A 21480-nucleotide genomic window follows, 5' to 3' on the forward strand; every position below is an offset into this window, starting at 1 on the left:
AGCTACCCTAACTCATTTAATCTATATGTGTAATATAGTAGCTAATTTGATGTTTATTAATAAGGCATCTTATTTGACGTACAATACAAGCATATGTACCTGGATATACAGTATTTCTGCATTATAAATCTTAAGCAAAAGAATATGTGAATTTAAGTTCAGATAAGAATTTACTTTTAAAGATAGTTTACTGATATCGGAAATACTTTTTAATTTGCTGTACAGTGACATGGACAAACAAAAATCCACCCTCGTAGATGCCCTTTGTAGGAAAGGTTGTGCCCTGGCAGACCATCTTCTTCACACCCAGGCTCAAGATGGAGCCATTTCCACTGATGCAGAAGGAAAGGAGGAAGAAGGAGAAAGTCCTTTGGATTCTCTGGCAGAAACATTTTGGGAAACTACTAAATGGACTGATCTTTTTGACAATAAGGTAACCTTTCTGCTTCTTGTTTTGGCAAAGTTCTCAGGGTTACTTCACAGACCTCTCTTGTGCCGCATTGCTGGTTACAAGAGGAAGGAGGTAAATGGAAAGAGTTAAGCTGGGCTCTGAATATGACATGTTTAGCATAGTACTTCGTGTTTGTCTCACCTTTTTTAAAAAAACATTATTTTATGGGCCTGCAAACTGGCTGTTAAACCATGATAATTTTAAAAACAGTTTGAGAATATATGTAGTAGGCTTTTAGTTAAACCAGTTATGTATGTAGCTAAATTAAGAAAGTCTTCTAGAAAATGCCTTAAGGCCTACCCTTCTCTATTTATATGCTAATTTGTTGGTGGTAGGAGATTGGGGGCAGGTTGAGGGGGCATACTGGTTAGTTTAGATGTTACTTATTTTCCTCAAAACTCTTGAACTTCTAAATAATTATCAACTTGATTTGTAGCTAATCAGTTTTAAAACCCAATTCGGAAAAGCATTGTTGATGAACTTTTTTGGATTTTGGTTACAAAAACATTGTTAATTTCTTTTAGGTCTCTACTATAATTCTTGCAATAGAGATTATACAAGTCATTAATCTTCTTTTCCTGTGAAAATAAAGAAAATAAAGTAAATGGAGTCAGTAGGATTCCCTTCACTTATCACAGACCATCGTTTTGTCTTAGTAGACAGATGCTTGTTCTCAGAATTAACTGGTAATTTGCAGTAAAGAACCCTGGAAGTGGGAAGAAAATTCTTATATGCTTCAGATTTTTCCAGCACAGTACGGTTGTGCATTTATAGAAGGTACTCAGTTATATTTGGGAAACTGAAAGAGCCAGTATTGCAGCAGAGGTCAGGAATTTGAATCTGAAATTAGACCCCTTGAGTTTGGCTCCTGTCTCTACCACTTTTATATGTGACCTTAGGCAACTTACTAAATTGTGATACCTTAGTTTCTTATCTGCATGACCTGCCTTAGGCTGTGATGAGTGAGTGTCAAGTACATGCAGTGTCCCCAACAATATTTGCTGTTACTGCGAACAAACAAGGGAACAGTTATTGAAGGCCTGCTATGTGCCGAATACTGCTTACCACTGGAAACGTAAAGATGAATAAGAACCTGGTTTTTGTCTTTGAGGAATCTAACAGAGATTGACAAACAGTTGATGAACATCATAATAAAATTGTTTTAGATCATTCTATTTTTTCAATACTACTACTATATTAGGGGTCATGCATTCTATTACCTGTTTACTGTGTTTATGGCAACAATTGTTAAATACTTTAGAATACAAATCAGTGTCATAGGATTTTCTTTTAGTACATTCTCCACATTCCAAAGTAGAGACCAAAAATATATATAAATGATTATAAGTATATTTGACAGATGCAGTAATTACAGGTAAAAACTTGTACCACAGAATCCATGCTTATATAATCTAATACTTGTTTTTTGACTTCTATCCTCATTTGCAATTTTGGCAGTTTATACTGACTCTGCATTTTGTATTTCTATCCTGATTTGCGTCTTTGTAATTATTTATGTTAGCTCTGGTTTCTTATGCATGAAAAGGTATTTTTAAGTGGATTTCCACAGCTAATAATTTCTCATATTAGTTTTCTTCCTAAAAAACAAATGGTTCATTCTGTGGAATACTCAGCTCTTTTGAAGACACTAATTATCTTTTTAAAAGTGTTTAAAAATGTACTCGATATACCATATTCATTTCAAAAGCTACACTTCTGTTAAAGCCTTAATTTTATTGTTAAAGCTAATGCCTTAAAATGTAAATTATTTTATAAACAAGCTTTATCATGTTTTACATTGTAGGTTTTGACATTTGCATATAAACATGCATTAGTAAATAAAATGTATGGGAGAGGCCTTAAATTTGCAACTAAACTTGTGGAAGAAAAACCAACAAAAGAAAACTGGAAAAATTGTATTCAAGTAAGTGATACTTAAAATGTCACTGTTAAGCATCACTTTGATATTGCATAGTGACAGAATAACTAGAAAGGATTAGGATTGTGATATAGAAATCATGGTTTTATTGTGACCAGTTATTACACTAATTAGCGTAATGTGAACTATAGAATAAATACATGAGAGACAGTCAATAAGCTATTTAAATTTTAAAAACACTTTTCACTGCTATCCAAAGAACTGATACTAGCCTCAAATGTTTTCAGCAAGGGCAAATGCATTTTGAATTTTGTAAAAGTAGAAGCCAGTTTTTCTTTATGAAGGAAACAATTCCTTTTAAATGCACGTTACCTCAACTCTAAAATGGTTGAACTTCTGGAGTTTATATTTGATTTTATTCTTCATTTGAGATGGTAGGCATTTTTAAAATTATTTTACCATGTATCATATTATGTGGAGAGAAATTCTGTAGTTGAACTTTCTGCACAAGTTAGTTGTCAAGTAAAAAAAATTAGCTGAATTCTACAGAAGTTAGTTTAGTCTGACCTCGTCTTTGTACGTGCATAATTGGTTTATGCCTAAAGGATACGTTAAGGCAGGGGAGTTTGGTGGTGGCAGATTCAGCTAAAGGGCAAGTCCAGGTTAATTATACTTTATATGTAAGGTACGCTTTGGATGTAAAACTGACCAGTAGGTTCCTCTGAAAATGTTTGATAATTAGAGTAAGATATATTCATATTTACTCTTAGAGCTTTTTGTTTACCTTCACCAGTCAGTCCAAATTACAAGACATTTTAAATGAGCTCCTCCAGATCTTTGACTAGATTAAGAGAACTCTTTCTGGAGCCAGGTGTTGATATGTCTAATGTGGTTCTCATCATGTGGAATCTGATCCGTGAGCACTTAGGTTTGTAAAGCCAGTGATCCCTGCCGACGTTCACATCAGGGAGTGTTTCTTAACTTGTGTGCCCTCCACTCTGCCCCCCTCCCGCTGTCTGTTCTCCACACAGCAGCTGGAAAAGATGTCTTTTGACACCTGCTGTTGAATCTCCATCACATTTGGAGTAAAATCCAAACTCTCCCCTGTGGTCCATAAGGCCCCTACCTACCTCTCCAGACTTACTTCATATCACACTTGCCCATATAAACTCTGCTTCTGCCACACCAGCATCTCTGCTTAGCAGAAACAGCCACACCTTTTCCTACCAAAGGACCTTAGTTAGCACTAACTACTCCGGCTAGATGGAATGTCTTTCCCAGATTTTCACACAAATTTCTTCTTGTCATTCCAACTCCACTTAAGTGTCACCTCCATAGAGATTCTTTCTTAACCATCTAACTCCCCAGTTTATATTGTATCAAATATTATGTCTACTGTACACCTGATAAATATCTTATTACTTGTTTATTCATTTATTAATTTGCTTATTATTTGTTTTTCCTGAAAGTAGGAGGTGAATTTGTTCCATGCTGTTTTCCCAGTGTTTGACATGATAGTTACTCAGAAAAAAATGAAAGGAAGTTAGGTTGGTAGGAAGGAAAGGACCAAGTAAGTTGGAAGGAAGAAGGGAAGACAGGTTAATAGGAAAGAGGGAAAAGGACAGTTGGTAGAGATAATGATGAGAAGAATAGGTTGGTTGGTAGGAAAGTTGGTTGGTGGGAAGAAAGATCAGGAGGTGGGTGATGGTTGGTGCAAGGAAGATTCTGTATGCTACTACCTTACTGTTACTAAATATTTAATACAGCATTTATTCTAAATACTGAGCTTAAAAATCTGTCACTTCCTTTATATTAATATATTATTGTATTTTGTTGTAGCTGATGAAGTTACTTGGATGGACCCATTGTGCATCTTTTACTGAAAACTGGCTCCCCATCATGTATCCTCCCGATTATTGCGTATTCTAAAATAGGAAACAAGACTTTAAATTTTAAAAAAGGAAGTTTTATAGTGAATGGATATAAAAACAAATTTGTGGCATTTTTAGTCTAATGCATGTTTTCATCCACTATCCAATACTGATTATTAAAATGACGTGTATTTATCAGAGAATTCACTGACGTGTGGCTTAATACATGTAAATCTAGACCTCTGACATCATGATGTTTTCTTAATGCCTCACATTGCTGGCACAGGGATGTGCCCTGCCTGCCAGCACGGAGGACTTCGAGTTGGGTTGCAGCTTATGACATGCATGATAGGTTTTGGAGGGTAACTTTTAACTGCAAACCTGTAAAGTTCTATTTTTTATTTTATAAATGAACAGGGTTTTAACATGCTCAACTTTAATTTTTTTCAATTGTATGAAGGCCTTAAAAAAGCTACATTAAGCGTAGCTAAAATTATTTATTGGACTAAAAATTAACAGAACTTCATTTCCAGATTTTTTTTTTTTTTTCTTTTTGGCAAATGTTTACATTCAGTTAAGGGGAAAAAATAGAACCAGCACAAATGAGTGGCAATTGCTTCATCTTGGGGTAATTATAGGCAAGTCATTTTCACATCCTCTAGAAGTTCAGAGCATCAGAATGAACTCTATGAATACATGTGTAAGTGCCAGACAGCTGAATCTTTATCAGGTATTGTAAAGATACACATATGATATGTTTATTAAAATTGAAATAATGTAAAACACGTGAATAAATTTGCAAAACCAAGATCACAGTACACCATATGCACTCTGGTACCTTAATTTTTTTTTTATAAATAATAAAAGTGAACATTGAAGCTTCTTAAAGTTGGTCTTAATTTTTCATAAATAAAATTTGGCGTTGTAACAAATAATACATTAAATACATAGACAAAAAATTAAACATAAGGTAATCTATTTTACAGTGTTTCTTATAGGCTTACAATTATTTGAATATATTTCCAATTCTTGTGTGATTAACTTTTTTATTTTTATCTTTGGCTACTACATGTGCATCTCTCGTCATTCCTCCACCAAATAAACAGACACAAGGAGTATTAAAAGGTTTATGATCCCTTATCTCATGGCAAATTGTGTGTATGTATGATTTTTTTATCTTGTTCTCTTAAAATTTACTGCTGCAAAAGGCCTACCAGTAATCCTATCTAGTCATTCCTGTTTTTGCTGTATCTCATGAAAGTGTTAGAGCCTTTATGAGAAACATAAATACATGTATAAGCATATTGTTTACAACTTCTGGGCTATGTAGGGTCTGAAGTCCATCCATGAACAGCTACATGCATGTTCTCTCTCACACACTCATAGACTGTCACCTGCACAGACATACAGGTCCCCATTTGTATAGGTCTAGTCCAGTAAGAGAATGGAGAAGCTCAGTAAAGGTAGGATGACTTCCCAAGGTTATACTGCTGATCACCTGTTGGAAATTAAATTATAGACCTTGCTTTACAACCCAGGTTTTGCTATTTCAGGTAAGTACTACGTACAGCAGGAATCAGTAACGTTTGGCCCTTTAACACAAACTGGACTGCTGCCTGTTTTTGTAAATAAAGTTGTATTGGAACAGAGCCACGCCTATTCATTTATGACTCCTGTAACTGGAGGCAGTTACACAAAGCTGCCATGTTAGCTCCTGTTTCCTGTCTGGATCCTTCTGCATTTCTGTGGTGACAGGTGGACCCAAGTAAGCTCCAGAAGATGTCCTCAGTAAAATCATTACTGTTTCTATGTGATTACATTAAAAATAATACAAGCAGTAGCATGGTACTTCAAAAAGTCAAGCAGTTTTCCTGTTTCTGGTCATAGTAGCCAATGTGCGCACACCCACTGAAAACAATTGAAAAAACTAGGTAAAAATAACATTTTAAAGAACCATTAGAGACAGTACATAGTATGTGCCCAATACTAGTTCTGTGGCCCCTTTCCAGTAAGAAGAGGCAGTTCCCAATTGTTACTGGGAGGAATTTTGCCATCTCGTGGGATTTCTTTGCTTCCTCATGTTAGGCTGCTTCCTGGGAGAACTTCTCTTTACCCCAGAAGAGCCCCACCTGCTCCTCTTCTTAGGCACCACAAATCTCAAACCGTTTCTCCACCGCCAGCTCTAATGAAATGTGCAGGGACTGGATGACTGGAAGCCACAGCCTGGGTCTCTGCTGTCTCATCCTGGCTCAAGTACTGACAAGCCAAATCACTTGACCCTCATGAATCTCCTTAAGAAAATCATGGTGTTTAATCAATGTGACTGTTCCAACTAGAAAATTATTTCATTTGAATTAACTGAGTCTTTGCCTCCACTGTGTTTCCTTCTCTGTCCTCCCAACAACCCAGCATTCAGAATACATGTCTTTGTCTTTCCCTTTAGGATCTAAGTCAGAGAAGCCTTCATAGGGAGATAGGTAAGAGGGATCCCTGCTGTCTCCCCTAAAGGGGAAGGGGAGGAAACCTTGAATGGAGAGAATTTTCTGAGGAATGAAAAAGTGAGAAACTGAACTTCATGAGCCTGAGTCTGTGTTAACATAGTAAACCAAGGGGAGAAAAATTTATCGGTAGTCATGGGTGGTAAACTGAGAAAGGGTAGCTGACTAAGTAAAATCCTGAAAACCAGAAGAGGAAGATGTAAGTGATGCTCTAACATGAAGGGTTCTTGGACATCCCAATCAGCAGAATTTCTACCTGCCCTCCTGGTACCGAGAGCCAGGTCAGGATGTGATGGTGCAGTACCTGCCAGCACTTTGCTGCAAAATACCTCTGCACTCAGCTCTGCAAATGTACTGTTTTAGTTTCATTTAGAACCCCTGATTTGTGAGAGGATTTCAAACATCAGGCAAGTATGTAATGAATTCAAGCCGAGTCCTCTCGAAGGACAAACATGTATAACTACAGGTCCAGTGTCAGTGCCAGCTGTCAGGTTTTCACTGTGCAGCTAGGGTTGCCTGCTTACTCAGTCATGTCAAACAAATTCACTCTAGAATCGACCAGGTCTTACCCAAAATGCAAATAGAATACAAAGCAACTGAAAATATATTTTGTAATTTCAGTTTATGTGTGGTTTTAAAAGTTAAGATACCTCAAAACTCAGCTGTCTACAATAATTTATTTTCACTAGTGTTACTTGCCTGGAATTTGGCAGATCTAAGTTGGGCTTGGGCTAGATGGTTTCAAGCCTGAGTCATTAAGATGTAAAATTTACAGGAACAACAGAGGATTGAGGAACAAGTTAAACGACACTCTAATGATGCAGTCTGCATAATGCAGTAGTATGAAATTCTACAAAAAAAAAAAGGCAAGATGAAGGGAGGATCAGATTTAAGAGACATAACTAATTAATCAAATTTGGACCTGGTTGGGTTCTGATTGAAACTAAAAATAAATGTCATGATGTCATGACACTTATGAGACAATTGGAAATTTGAACACTGCATATTTTAATGTATTAATATAAAATTTTAGATGTGATAGTATTGTGATTATGTATCTTGTATAGATACAAGCTGAATTTACAAAAGGAATGATTTGTCTGATTTGATTCAAATTGGTATGGGAGCAGAGAAAGTAATGGTTTAGATTAACCACGGTTTTCCATGAATTGAAATACACTTATTTAGCAGAATATTGAGCTATAGTTGCCATATAATAAACTGCACGTATTTAAAATATACAGTTCGTCTACTTTCATCTATTTAAAATTTTCTGTAATAATGTAAAGAAAAAGATAACTAATCAATTCAGCCATTCTAAAAGGACATTTGATTTACAAAATAAGCATATGATCATATTCCTTTGCCCTGGAAATGTGAAAAGTTTAAGAGATTTAAAGGAACGAGTTTCATTGCTTTAATTTTCTTAGTAGATTCCTCTACATTGTGTATTTGAAAGATCTAGGATTTGAAAGAAAATTTGCGTAACATTTGGGACAAACCATGGGGTTTTTAACAGCTTTATTGAAGTGTAATGTACGTATGATAAACTTTAACCATTTCAAGTGTGCAGTTTAATGTCTAGAATGCAGCCATCAGCACAGTCTGGGTTTTTAGCACTTCTGAATCATCTGAAAGAACTCCCTCAAGCTCGTTTGTAGCCAGTCTCCATTCTCACCCCTAGCCTCAGACAGCCGGTGAACTGCTAATCCTATAGTTTTTCTGGAAATTTCATATACGTGGAATCACAGTTTTTAATTTTTTGTGTCTTCTTTTACCTAGTGTAATGTTCTTGAGTTTCAGCCACTTTGGGTGTATCTGTTCATTCCGTGTTGCTGCGTATACTGTGTTGTGTGATGTACCACATTTTGTTCCTTCACCAGTTGATGGATGTTTGGATTGTTTATATTTGAGGCTATTAGGAATAATGCTGCTGTGCTGCTGTGAAAGTTTGTTTACAAGTCTTTGGGCATATCTTTTCAAGTAATGTTGTATAGATAATCTAGGAATGAAATTGCCGAGACATGGTATATTTCTTTTTATATTGTAAGAAACTAGCAGATCATTTTCAAAATGACTGTACCATTTGACATTCCTACTAGCAATGTGTGAGAGTTGCAAGCTTCATACATCCTTATCAGCACTTGATGTCACCTTTTTAACTTTGGCCATTCTACTGGTTGTGATACAGTATCTTATTTTAATTTGCATTTCTCCAGTAAATAATGAACTTACTAGACATTTGTATATCTTCTTTGATAAAGTTTCTATTCCGATATTTTGCCCATTTTTTCAGTTGTTGGATGGTCTGTCTTGAGTTGTGAGAGTTTGGATACAAGCTGTTTTTTAGATGTGTGTGATGCAAATATTTTCTCCCAGTGTGTTTCTTGCTATGTTGCCCAAGCTAGATTCCTGGATTCAAGTGATCCTCCCGCCTCTGCCTTCTGAGGAGCTGATAATACAGGCACATGCCACCGCACCTGGCCCAGTGTGTGTAATAGTCTCTTGAAGAGCAAAACTTTTTAATTTTCATAAGAACCAACTCAGCATTTTTTTCATTTACAAGTTGTGCTTTTGGTATCACATCTAAGATATCTTTGTCTAACTTAAGGTAACAAAGGTTTTACCCTATGTTGCCTTATAGAAGTTTTACAGTTGTTATAGTTTTAGTTCTTGTATTTAGGTCTGTGATCCATTTCAATTTAATGTTCGTGTATAGTATGAGAGAAAGGTCAAGGTCGTGTGTGTGTGTGTGTGTGTACAATTTGTTCAAACATCACTAATTTAAAAGGCTATAATTTCCCATTGAATTACCTTGGCATCTTTGTCACATATCAGCCATATATGTGTGTCTGTTTCTGGACTCTGTTCCATTGATGTATACATCTATTTTTAAGCTGAAATCAACTGACTTGCTTACTGGGCTTCATACTAACAAATCAACATTTTCCAGGTTGAGTGACTTTCCTGGCCTTGCTCACACGAGACAGAGAAGCAGCTCCAAGTAAAATTGGGTGGAATAATTGGAAGTCACCAGGCAGACACCCTGTGCTTTTCACCTAGTATCCAAATGTAGAAGACACGCTGCCTCTTCCTACAACTTATCTTCTGCTTTGGGGGTTCTGATCTTATAAGTTCTATATCCTAAAGGACATTGCAAAAGGAATGTTCATTTTCCTTCCCTTTTGCTTGAGAGAAAGGCAACTTCTTTAGCACCATATATATGTATATATATATATATACACACACACACACACACACGCTTATATATATGTGGGAGTAGGGGGAAGCATGATTTCCCTTTTAAAAAATAATTAGTCTTAAAATCTTGGAAACAGGTTTGTATCAGGTAGATTTTGCTGTTGATGAATCAGCTATTGTTTACTTTAAAAGAAGAAACCTTAATCACCATCAAGAAAAATTGAAGCGTGTTTAAAAACATCACCAAATTTACCTTAGAGACTCATTCTCAGAAGGCAATATCAATAAAGGAGAAAATAGAGACAAATCTTTGTAATTATGGCTAGAATGCCCATTTGTTCCTTAAACTTACAGATACTTCTTGTTTTACAGGCAGATTTAAAGATCACTTTAAGAAATACCCATATGTATTAATATTAGCAAATCATACTAATTGCTGTCTCAATTATTGCCTCTTTAAAGTACTACTTCTTATGATGCAGATCTTCCCACCAGGTTCTTCAGGAGTGCCTTGATTCTTGGCCTTTTTATTTTCACATGATTTTAGACTTAGCTTGACAAATTCCACAGGAAAGTATACTGAGATTTTTACAATGATTTCACATAAGCTGTTGATCAATTTGGAGAAAACTGACATATTTACAGTGTCTTCCAATGCATAAACTTGATGTCTCCCCACTTACCTATGTTAATCTTAATTTGTCTCGATAATACTAGAAAAATTTGCATCAACTTCTTGCCCATCTTTTGTTAGACTGATTCCTCAGTCTTCAATATTGCAATTGTAAGTGGTATCTTTATTTAAATTTCATTTTCTAACTATCTGTAGTTAGAATTTACAAATAAGGTTGAGCTTTCACTATTGACATTTGGCAACCTTGCCTAAACTCTTACAAATTCTAATAGTTTCACTGTGGATTGCCTGCAGTTCCAGGGATTGGTAAACTATGAGCTGTGAACCAAATCTAACTTGCCTGTTTGTACAGGCTAAGAAGGTTCTTACCTTTTCGTAAATGGTTGTAAAAGCAAATATATATAATATATATTTTATATATATATTAAATTATATATATATAATAAATTATATATATAAATTATATATAATATATAATAATATATATAAAATAATATATAATAATATATATAATACATAATAATAAAGATATATAATAATATATATATGAATGATGTAGAACAGTATGTGACCGGAGAGCCTAAAATACTTACTGTGAAAAAAGCAGACAATATAGAAATTAACTAGAAATTATTAAGATAATGGACACGGAGGGAGAGTCTTTGTAAATGAAGAAGTTCTTAAGACAACATTGTTCTTATTCCAGCAGTTTTATTTTTCACTTTCAATCAACTTTAAGCCTATTAACTGTTTTCTATCATTCAATATCCTCTTTTTGCTGCAGTTAAAAATCTGCAAAAGTAGAGTCTTCAAACTAAGATATAGTGAGTCTGTCAAGCCCAGTTTCAAAAAGCATGTGACAGCAGTATATTGACAAGTTTAAACATATGCTCTATAGCAGAAATAGGGAAGAAATTCACTTATTAATTTATCCATATAAGATTTATTAAACATGTAACTTCGTTGGAACCAACAAAGCTACTTTTCATGTTTTTATAGTTATTCTTTTTAGATATTTAGATTAACCAGATAATCTTAAGTTATCTTAAAAAGTTTCTGCAGTATTGTCACATTACTTCCAAGTATACAAGTTGTTTTTATGCACTACCTTCTCAATCCTATAAAAGAACTCTTTATTAACAAAGCAATTTCTAACACATCGCTCAAAAGACACACTAACGTTGTGAAAGGCATTTTGTTAGATTTAGTCCCATTTTAGTATCCCCTTAAAAAGTTTGACTGATGACTCTGGATATTCAGCCAACAGTGTTGTGTCAAAAACTTGCTTGAATTTATCTAAAAATTCATAGTCAGTGCTGAATCTGAACTTGTTTGCCCAAAGCAGCACTGTCCCTGGCTGAGAAAGGTACACCATGGTGGTGAGCAGCTTGTCCAGGAAGTAGTGATGGTAGACCACGTCTGAGGCTAGGACATAATCATAGTAAAAAGCTGACTTGGGAAAGTTTTTGTCCAGGTCTTCACCCCATACCAGTTCTTTCACTTCAGGCAGATGTGCTGTGCATCGTAGTGTGTTTTTTAAAAGATTGTATTGAAGGTTTCCCAGGACATCAGGCAAATCTGTTGCTGTGACTTGAGCTCCTAAGAGAGAAAGAAAAATTGCAACAATGACCTGGAAACATCTGGGCAACTGGGCAACCACAGTGTACATAGACACAGGGAGAGACACAAGAAGCAACTGGATTCCTTAGCCTTGGCTCTGTTGGTGGGTGGGCTGGACATATTTGACCTAATGTGGGCTGGCTAATTCTTCCTTGTGGGTGGTCTTGTCCTGTGCACTGTAAGATGGTGAGCAGCCTCCCTGGCCACCTGAGGTCAGTAGCTCCCCCACCTCACCCCACCCCCGAGATTGACAACAGAGACTGAGTCATGCCTCTGGACTCAACTTCGTCCCATGGAAACTGGTTGATTGGAGTTGATTAACCTCTCTGAGACTCAGTTATCTCTGTGGATAACAGCAGTAATTCCTGCTGCATGACATTTTTGGGAGAGTCACTGAGTGAAGTCAGGGCCAGGCACCTAAACCACAGCCTGTCATAGAGTAAGCACTTGCTGTTATTGTTACAGTAAAGGTCTGGATAGTAGGTCAGGAATAAACAAACCTAAAATACTGGCCACAATGGAAACAAGGCCTGGTCCAGCACCAATTTCAAGTATTTTTGCATCTTGGAAATTCAGTTCCTCAGCATGTTCCTCCAAATACTGACACAAAGCCGTAGCCTGAAAAATAATTATAACTTTTCATGTGGGCATTGGAACGTTGGATGTCAGTAGCAACCCTTTCTGGCACCCAAATTTAAATACTAAAAGACATGTTATTACATATGTTCAGTTTATATTCATCAGAACCCAAATGTACACTCAATGCCATATATAGACCTCTGAAATAAAGAAGTTATAATAAATTGCATCTAAGGAACTGGGGAAACAGATTTGTTAAAATTGCCTCCATCAGATTTGCTCAATCTCCAAAGCATAGGAAGAATGGTAGATCAGCTTAGCTCTTTCAAATCAGGGCAATGTTGGGCTGAAAAAACAGCAACTTCTTCCACTGGTTTAATCATAGGTCTCCAGCTGCTTTAAGAATGTTGTTTTATGTTAGAATTCTTTCTTGTAAGACAGTTTTTTAAATTATAGAAATAGTTTTTTTTAAATGTCATTTTATAAACTTGCACACCTCTTTCCTGACTCCTTTACCAAAATTCAGGTTGGCTAGCGCTTTGCCATATTGAACAACGGGTTAGTGACTTTTTAAAAAGTGGTTCTTCTAAGAAACAGACTGTTCAGAAATTGCTTCTCAGACTTCAGTGTGCAAAAAGATCCCCTGGATAGCTTGTTAAAGATGCACATCCTCATTCAGTAGGTCGAGAGTGGGACTCAAGATCCTGCACGTCTAAACAAGCCCTGACATGAGGCTCATCTGCTGGCCCGTGGACCCACTTTGAGTAGTAGCAAGGAGATTTTTAAAAATGTTTTATGTATCAACATGTGGTTATATACATAACAATATATAAGTTTTATGTATAGTATAAAATGTTTTATATATCAACAGTTATATATGTAACAATATATAACTAAATTTTATATATAATACATAAAATGTTTTATATATCAATGTTTAGTTATATATAATATATAAATTTTATATATAATATATATAAAAGGTTTTATATATCAACATTTAGTTATATATATAAAAATGTATAACAATCTTATGTATAATATATATAAAATTTTATATATCAACATTTAGTTATATATAACAATATATATAACTAAATTTTATATATTATATATTAAATGTTTTCTATATCAACATTTAGTTATATATCAATAGATAACTAAATTTTATATATAATATATAAATATCAACATTTAGTTGTGTATATAACAATATATAACTAAATTTTATATATAACACATGTAAAATGTTTTATATATCAACATTTATATATATAACAATATATAACTACATTTTATATATAATACATATAAAATGTTTTATATATCAACGTTTAGTTATATATATAACAATATATAACTAAATATTGTTAGTTTTTTATACAGGAAATCAAACATCCCTTTCTTCTTTATTCATTCTCTTCTGCCTCCACCTTCCTCTAACCTTTCCACAAAGAGTAAAGGGTATTTGATTTGCATTGATTGCTGAGGTGTTTACATTTATGGCCATGAGGAATCAACCAGCAGTGGCCCTGGATTGGAGAGATTAGGAAGAGTTATGAGAAGAAATGACAAAGTTACTTAAATTTTAGTATAAATAACCTAGAGTGAGGAATGTGAACACTGAGATTTAAAAAAATAATGAACTCTATGATTTACTTACACATTTAGGCCCTAGCTAACAATATGCCCCCATCTTCCTCTGGACTCTACTTTCTATTCGGGGCCCAGTTTGGAGTGGGGGCAACCAGGATGATTTGAGACGTGTCACTCTTAGGATTACCAGTGGTAGGTTGAGTAGCCAACCTGATCCTGTGTGTCACTCCATTTCGTCTTCATCTGTTCATATTGAACTGCCACAAGCAAAGATGAATATGACGCAGTCATCTCTACTGTCTGGGAACTCACTAGTGGGTCTTGGGGGCCATGTCAGACAATTACAAACTGCATTCTGGGGAGGTAAGTGCTGTAGAGGAAGCGTACAGCAGGTTGAGGGGAGAGGGATCACCACAGAGCTGCCGAGGAGTCAGGGCCGACTTCATGGGGCTGGGGAGAAGCCAGCTGGTGTGGAAGGCCAGGGTGGTGGGTGAAATAGCAACATGGGTGTGACATAAACAGCACCAACCGCAGCACACTGCAAGGAGCTCCAGAGTCTAGAAGGGAAGTTTTAAAGAAAGCAGTTCTTTGGTCCTTAAGGAAAGAAGAGTAGTATTTGCAGTGGGGGCTGGGGGGGAGGAGGTCAATATCAGGAAGAGAGTGTCACCTAGAGCCATTCAGAGGACAGCTCTGAGAAACTTCCTGGAGATGGCTGCAGGCATCCTTCCTGGTGCCCTGCTCTGTGAGGGGCTGACCCCAGGGTGTCATCTGGAGACCAAGCTTTTCTCGGGAACGGCTATGTCTTTTGACATTGTAAACATTTCCCCCAGCCGCTAGTCCTGTTAGCAAACTCCGAAGGGATCTTTTCACAGAGTTGCACCTGAAGTCGCACAGGAAAAGGGTGCCATCCCACTCTAGATACCCTTCTTATGCAGCTTTCAGGAAACAGGTTTCGTGAGAGGCTAGTGTTTGGTGCATGAATGATACCTTGTTCAGAATAAAACAGTCAGGTGGACAAATAGTCTTTTTTCAATTTCTGATCTCTTTGTTTTTATTATTTTTTAAAAAGAGAGATGGGGTCTCACTATGTTGCCCAGGCTGGGCTCAAACTCCTGAGCTCAAGCAATCCTCTTGCCTCAGCTTCCCCAAGTGCTGGGACTATGGCGTAAGCCACATGCCCGGCCTCTGATCTCTTACTACACCACTTTATCGCTACACCACTGCTGTCGTCTGTTTGCCAAATGTGTTACAATAGGAAGCTGTGAGTAGTTTGATGATTTTCAAACTTGTTTTTAAGGTAAAGAGAAGCCTTTGGTTGAAGGAAATTATATGCATAAGGTGTAAAAATAGAGCTCCCTGTTTGGGAGTGAGTGAAGGTCGACACCCTAAGAGCCTGGAGCCCTTTGGCTACCCTTCTCCCCATCCTGTGTCATCACCAGATGACCTGAGGGAGCCCTATGGAACCACTAACCAGGACTACTCAGTGTGGCGGCCCTGGCCCAGCAGCTACACATCACCCGGCAATGTGTAAGAAATGTGCCCCACCCTGGAACTCCTGAATCAGAATCTGCATTTTAACAAGACTGCAGATTGAGGAATTCTGATCTGGAGCCTTTCTAAGCTGACAACGTCTGCAGTGGGAAAAGCGACAGCGTGAGCTCCGAGGGCCACTGCCCAACTTGGCTCTGCCCTGCACCCCAGTCGGGAGCTTTACCACGCCAGCAGATGGGCCTGCATCCCCATTTCCTCAGCTGAAGGTGGCAAGAATATTACTTTAATGAGGACAGCTCATTTGAGCTTACACTAGGACTTCATTTAATCTCACAACCTGAAATTAATTCTCACAATTCTGACAACCATGTCAGGAGTGCTGTAGACATTATCAACGCCCTAGGTTTTAAACATGGAAATGAAGGCAAATGGAGGTGAAGTGAACATTTGTGCCCACCCAGCCCGGAAACAGCAGCTTTTCTGACTCAAAATCCAGAGGACTGCCCCCATTTCAGCGCCATCCTCTCAGGGCTGCGACAGGGGTAACATGCCACAAAGTCATGCTTCCAAACGTCCCTACCGGCACAGCCCCCAATGGAAAAGAGATGAACGGCTGGCGACCAGGCGCAGTGGCTCACACTTGCAATTCCAGCACTTTGGGAGGCCGAGGCGGGCGGATCACTTGAGGTCAGGAGTTGGAAACCAGCTTAGCCAATATGGTGAAACCCCATCTCTACTAAAAATACAAAAATTAGCCGGGCGTGGTGGCACGCACCTGTAGTCCCAGCTACTCGGGAGGCTGAGGCAGGAGAATTGCGTGAACCCAGGAGGTGGAGGTTGCAGTGAGCCGAGATCGTGCCACTGCACTCCAGCCTGGACGACAGTGAGACTCCACCTCAAAATTTAAAGAGAGAGAGAGAGAGACAGAGAGAGATGAATGTCTGAGGGTCGACGGTCATGTCTCGGAGATGCCCACTGCAAAATCTAAACTCTAAATCCCTGGATTTTTTCTTAACAATTTATGTTTTGCATTCACTTCCTCATATAGCTGAGTTTGTTTAATATAAAAATAATGTTTCAAGAAACAGAGCTTAAAGTAAAACCAGTGTTTCTGAAAGAAATACTGTTTTTGCTGATCCCAAGCACACCACCAACACCCCCCAGGGGGCGATAAATTGAACCTCAAATTGAGCAGCACAGGATATGAAGGAACTTGACAAATTGTCCAAGGCAACTCAGAAGTACGGAATTGTTATCTCCAGAAATCCTGACATCACAAACGTGACACTTCTCTCACCCCTGGCCACACCACCGCTCCGTAACTCTCTATGGATTCCTGGATGACAATCTCCTTTCCTGCAAACCGATAATGCTCCTGAGTGTAGCTGGCGTAATCTGTAGGAACAAATTTCTGGAGGCTGTGAAGAGACGGTTCTATCCTGTTGGATTCTGTGAAGTAGAAAAATAAACTGGAGTTCATGATTTGTTAAAATCCAGTGCAAAGACACACTTGGTACAACTGCTAAGACGGCATTAGATTGAGCGACCTTTCCATAAACACAGGGGATGATGCTATCGAGGAGAACGCCTGCAAATTGGCACAAAATTGAATTATATGGGATGACGGGGACATGAAATTTGGATGTGACATTTTTATCACATGACAAAATGCCAAAGAATGCTCTGGGCCCTTTATTTAGGGGAGGGAGGACAGAAGAGGTGTGGATCCGTCCCCACCATATGTTTTGCTGATGGAAAAATGGCGAATTTACCAGCAAAATTGCACAAATGAGCTGTCTGGATACAGAGGAACTAGGTAAACACAAACCTGCCCTTTTTCCCCCCCTTTTTGAGACAGAGTCTCACTCTGTTGCCCAGGCTGGAGTGCAGTGGCATAATCTCAGCTCACCACAACCTCCACCTCTCGGGTTCAAGCGATTCTCCTGCCTCAGCCTCCTGAGTAACTGGGATTACAGGCGTGCACCACCACACCCAGCCAATCTTTGTATTTTTAGTAGATACAGTGTTTCACCATGTTGGTCAGGCTAGTCTTAAACTCCTGACCTCATGATCCACATGCCCTGGCCTCCCAAAGTGCTGGGATTACAGGCGTGAGCCACCGCGCCCAGCCAGACCTGCCTATTTTTAGGTCTTGAAGTGAAGTAACATTCCCACATGTTGGCTGGAGCGTGTTCCTTCAATCTTTCCTACAATTGCTGCTCAAATGGTAGAAGCCACCCAAGCCCAGCCAGCCCCACATCCTGGGGGAGGATGTCAACTGAGCTCTGGCTATTAAGTTACTATTGCTTTAAATACTCCTTTAAACCCATGACCCACGCTAGCAGCTCTCAAATGACATATAAAATGAGAGGAAAAGAGCACCTGATCGGGCCGACACCAAGGGATCACAAGTGTTTGCAGGTTTTCCAGAGTGTTTGGGAATAAAAAGAGCAGTGAGTCAAAGTGTGCAGAAGAAGGATCAGGAGCAGAGGAAAAGGTGTTGGTCCCAGCGGTGGGAAAGAATTAACAATGCGGAGACTGGCGGGGAGGAAGGTCAGTTTTGTTTGCACGAAACCTGCCTTTGTGGCCTGGGATATGACGGTAAAATGTTTAACAGGAGGTAAAATATGGGCTTTGGACAAAGGTAGAGGAGGCAGCCGGTGAACATTGGAAGTGTTTTAATCTGAAATAGGCACTCAAGGTGGAAGGCAGGAGGTGGTGAATACGAGGCAAAGGGAAGTGGGTCTTGGGAGAAACCTGGTCAGCAGGGCATCCCTCAGGTCAGGGGCAGGGCCTCTGGGTGTTTCAGGTGTCACTCATTGCATACACACTGGAACAGTTCCATGCCACTGCTCTGCAAATGCCAGTAACAGCTCCACAGTAAGTAGAGGGATTTGGAGTGAGCCTTTAGAGACAGTCACAACCATTTGACCATGTCTGTTGAATCCACGAACAAAACGCGGAGCTTGTATTTTCTATGTCTCTGTATATTTTCATTTAATTTATCTAGAAATTTGTTTTTTTGTGGTATATTACAAAAGTATCAGTGTGCAGCACACTGAAAAAAAACGGGAATGAAGTGACTCGTTTGTAAATTAGCATCACGGGTGCCTTCAGCCCTTCACAGTGTTGTTTTCGCCTGGGACTTTGATTTAGTATGTTCTACCACTTTGAAGGAGAATTCTCTGCCCTGACAAAAAAGGTGAGCTTCCAGAAACCTGCGACCTCCGTGAACTTGCGAGACCCCTCTAATAAAGGTAGCCAATTCAGTCCTGAGCCCTTGTCCTTTGTTGTCACCTGCCCTGGTAGGAGGCTGTAGGGAGGTTGTAGGAAAAGGAGGGAGCCCTGTAGCTCTCCCCACCTCTTTTGGGAAGCCACCGCCATCTAACAGAATCCCAGCTCCTACCACACAGAACTGAGAGACTGACTCTGAATTCTGGTTCAGGGACAGGAAGAAGGCCGAAGAATAGGGTGATTAACGTTTAATAACCAGTTCGGCAAGAGGGGAAGAAGCGCTGATTGACAGGTTTGGACTATGGCTCTGGAGTGGATACTCCCACTGTGCCAATTTCAGAGAAGCAGCATGACGTCGCTGGGGAAAGACGTGCAGTACCTCGCCACTGTGTAGTGTTCCTACCGCACAGACACCATAGACACGATTACCCTCGAGAGCACAGATATTAGGAAGAGGGAATAGAATAATTGATGATGACTTTTGAGTATTTATCAGCTTCGCTTTTAATATACCTTTGTCTTTAATATCCTTTGTCTTTAATATAATCTATTTAATAATAAGATTCTAACTTAAATTTCAATGATGGTTATATATAACAACCAGCTACAAAAAAATTACTGAAATTCAGGTGCCAGTACAAGCCATCACCAGCACACTGCTGGGTGGTGGCTCAGAGTATCAGGGACCTGTACCAGCCCCTGCTGCTTCCCTGCCCTGCCCCACTCTCATCCAGGCCATGCCTGTCCCTCCTCCCATATGTCAGCATCTGGGGACTTATTTTTCTCTAGAGACTAGGAAGAGTAAGTAGGCTGATTTTGAATGGCTCATCATTTCACAGGTAAATAAACTGACAAATATTAAGCTTGACAGCTACACTTTTCCAATCAACATTGCAAGGAAACATAGACATACATGTATTCTCTCATAAGACCCTGTGAGGTTCTACAACAATAAAGAAATGTATGTTTATTACACCTGAAGTATTTTCATTTATTCTATCTGTGCTATTCGGATAGTTTTAGAGAGATCAGATTTTCAGATAAGGTAGAGTTGCATTTTTATGTAAACAATTCAGTAAAAATAGACAACATTCTCATTTATTAGAATTGGGATGTATTTTTTACCACCTTTAATTATAAACACTGTAAATGCTACCTCTTGGCTTTTATTATATTATTTGTTATGTCTATTATTTATTTACAACTGAATCCATGCCCAGAAATGTAACCCTAAACTGTTACATTGTCCTAATGGGAAAATACAGTTTGATTCCTAAAGATTCGCTATATGACAAAGCTGCCAAGAATGTATTTTGGGGAAAAGCAGAAACGAACCTAGATTTTTTTTTCTTCTTTTAAGTTCTTGTTACAAAAATATAGCAAGCTTAAATCTATACATGCAATAAAAACAAATGTGTGAACTTTGGTGAGTAAATAATGAAAAAACAGGAATTACTTTTAAAAGTAAATAATGAAAAAACAGGAATTATGTTTATGATTGCAAAACAGCACTTTTCTGCTAAGCTTCATTATAGTAAAAAATCTAGTGTTAAAAGGAAACGGAAATTCTTGTCACTGAAATTTACTTGAATATGTCATCGCCAGGAAAGCAACTGAGGACAACTGTTGAAGTGGTGAAGAAGGAGATTACCTTCTAGGGCTCCCCCGGTGCTGTCTTTCTGCGAAGCCCCCTTCTTCTCAGCCTCTAACCAGCCACCTGGGGAGCTCAGTCCTTCCCCCCGGTGCCCAGGCTGCTGCGCGGAGCTCAGACACACGTCCATAGCCGGAACCTGCTGAGAGGAAAAAGCTGGACAAGGCCCGAGTTGCTCAGCCCAAGACATTCCCGAAGGGCTCCGAAAGGTGTAGTTTATCTTAGCTGAAAAGAACGCCTGCTTTTCAACTTAGTTCCCTGAGTGAGCAAAGCAGCCACCCAAGGAGCTGTTATCCTGGCTTTGCAGAGCAAGATGCAGAGAAACCATTCAGCGTTACTGAATCTATGTGCGTGAAGAAATGCCAAAACAGCAGCTTTGGCCTGAAAACCAGTTTTATGTTGCTCAGGGGCCTACAGCAAGTTCTTGTTCTTTTGAAAAGTTATTCTTTGCCATCCTCCTCCCCACTCCAAATACTGTAGCCCATCACTAAGTTCTGGAACTCCATACTGTATCTCTAATAACTTCTGGAATTGAATCACAAAATCTGTCCAGACTTGCATACCACTGGGGGTACGTGTGGATTCTGGGGTTAATGACATCATGGATTAGAAGCTGGGATTTGGAGCCAACACAAGGCTGCTCTGCTTTCCTCTGAGGCTCTATTGCAAGACAGTAGAAAGCACTGGGACCGGTGCCAGGAGCTCGACTTGGCTCCCTCTCTAACACTGGACAACTCACTCAGTCCCTCAGGGCCCATTTCCTCATCAGCGAAAA

The 21480-nt window shown here is 38.6% G+C and overlaps 2 protein-coding genes across 8 annotated transcripts in view; one reads left to right on the forward strand and one right to left on the reverse strand.

Annotated features, from left to right (window-relative positions):
- TPP2 (tripeptidyl peptidase 2) overlaps positions 1–5089 on the forward strand; it is an 82965-nt gene extending 77876 nt beyond the window's left edge. For 5 of the 7 annotated variants that reach the window (XR_005243754.2, XM_007960817.3, XM_007960820.3 and 2 more), the window contains 3 exons: positions 226–433; positions 2256–2375; positions 4170–5089. Coding sequence is in view for 5 of the 7 variants with exons in the window: in XM_007960817.3 (XP_007959008.1) it covers positions 226–433; positions 2256–2375; positions 4170–4259 (418 nt within the window). In the remaining 2 variants the exon portion in view is untranslated. The remainder of the gene's footprint in view (positions 1–225; positions 434–2255; positions 2376–4169) is intronic. The other 2 variants (XR_005243753.2, XM_007960822.3) reach the window with 1 other exon arrangement.
- A 6042-nt stretch (positions 5090–11131) lies between these two features.
- Positions 11132–21257, reverse strand: METTL21C (methyltransferase 21C, AARS1 lysine). The gene is made up of 4 exons (XM_007960825.3): positions 20706–21257; positions 17118–17269; positions 12655–12772; positions 11132–12133 (listed from the first exon to the last, which is right to left on the reverse strand). Exons 1-4 carry the CDS (start codon positions 20893–20895, stop codon positions 11739–11741), a joined length of 855 nt encoding a protein of 284 aa, XP_007959016.1. The 5' UTR covers positions 20896–21257; the 3' UTR covers positions 11132–11738.
- Between the last annotated feature and the right edge of the window lie 223 nt (positions 21258–21480).

The sequence above is a fragment of the Chlorocebus sabaeus genome, chromosome 3 (assembly GCF_047675955.1).
Source record: "Chlorocebus sabaeus isolate Y175 chromosome 3, mChlSab1.0.hap1, whole genome shotgun sequence".
In the NCBI taxonomy this organism is placed as follows: domain Eukaryota; kingdom Metazoa; phylum Chordata; class Mammalia; order Primates; family Cercopithecidae; genus Chlorocebus; species Chlorocebus sabaeus.

Excerpts from the sequence above, each read along its gene's own strand:
- METTL21C (XM_007960825.3), bottom strand. The coding sequence starts at position 20,895 with ATGTCTTGGGCTGAGCAACTCGGGCCTTGTCCAGCTTTTTCCTCTCAG. Across the intron at positions 17,270-20,705 it reads CACCGGGGGAGCCCTAGAAG|AATCCAACAGGATAGAACCG; the intron begins GTAATCTCCTTC and ends TCTACTTCACAG. Across the intron at positions 12,134-12,654 it reads CATTGTGGCCAGTATTTTAG|GAGCTCAAGTCACAGCAACA; the intron begins GTTTGTTTATTC and ends TTTCTCTCTTAG.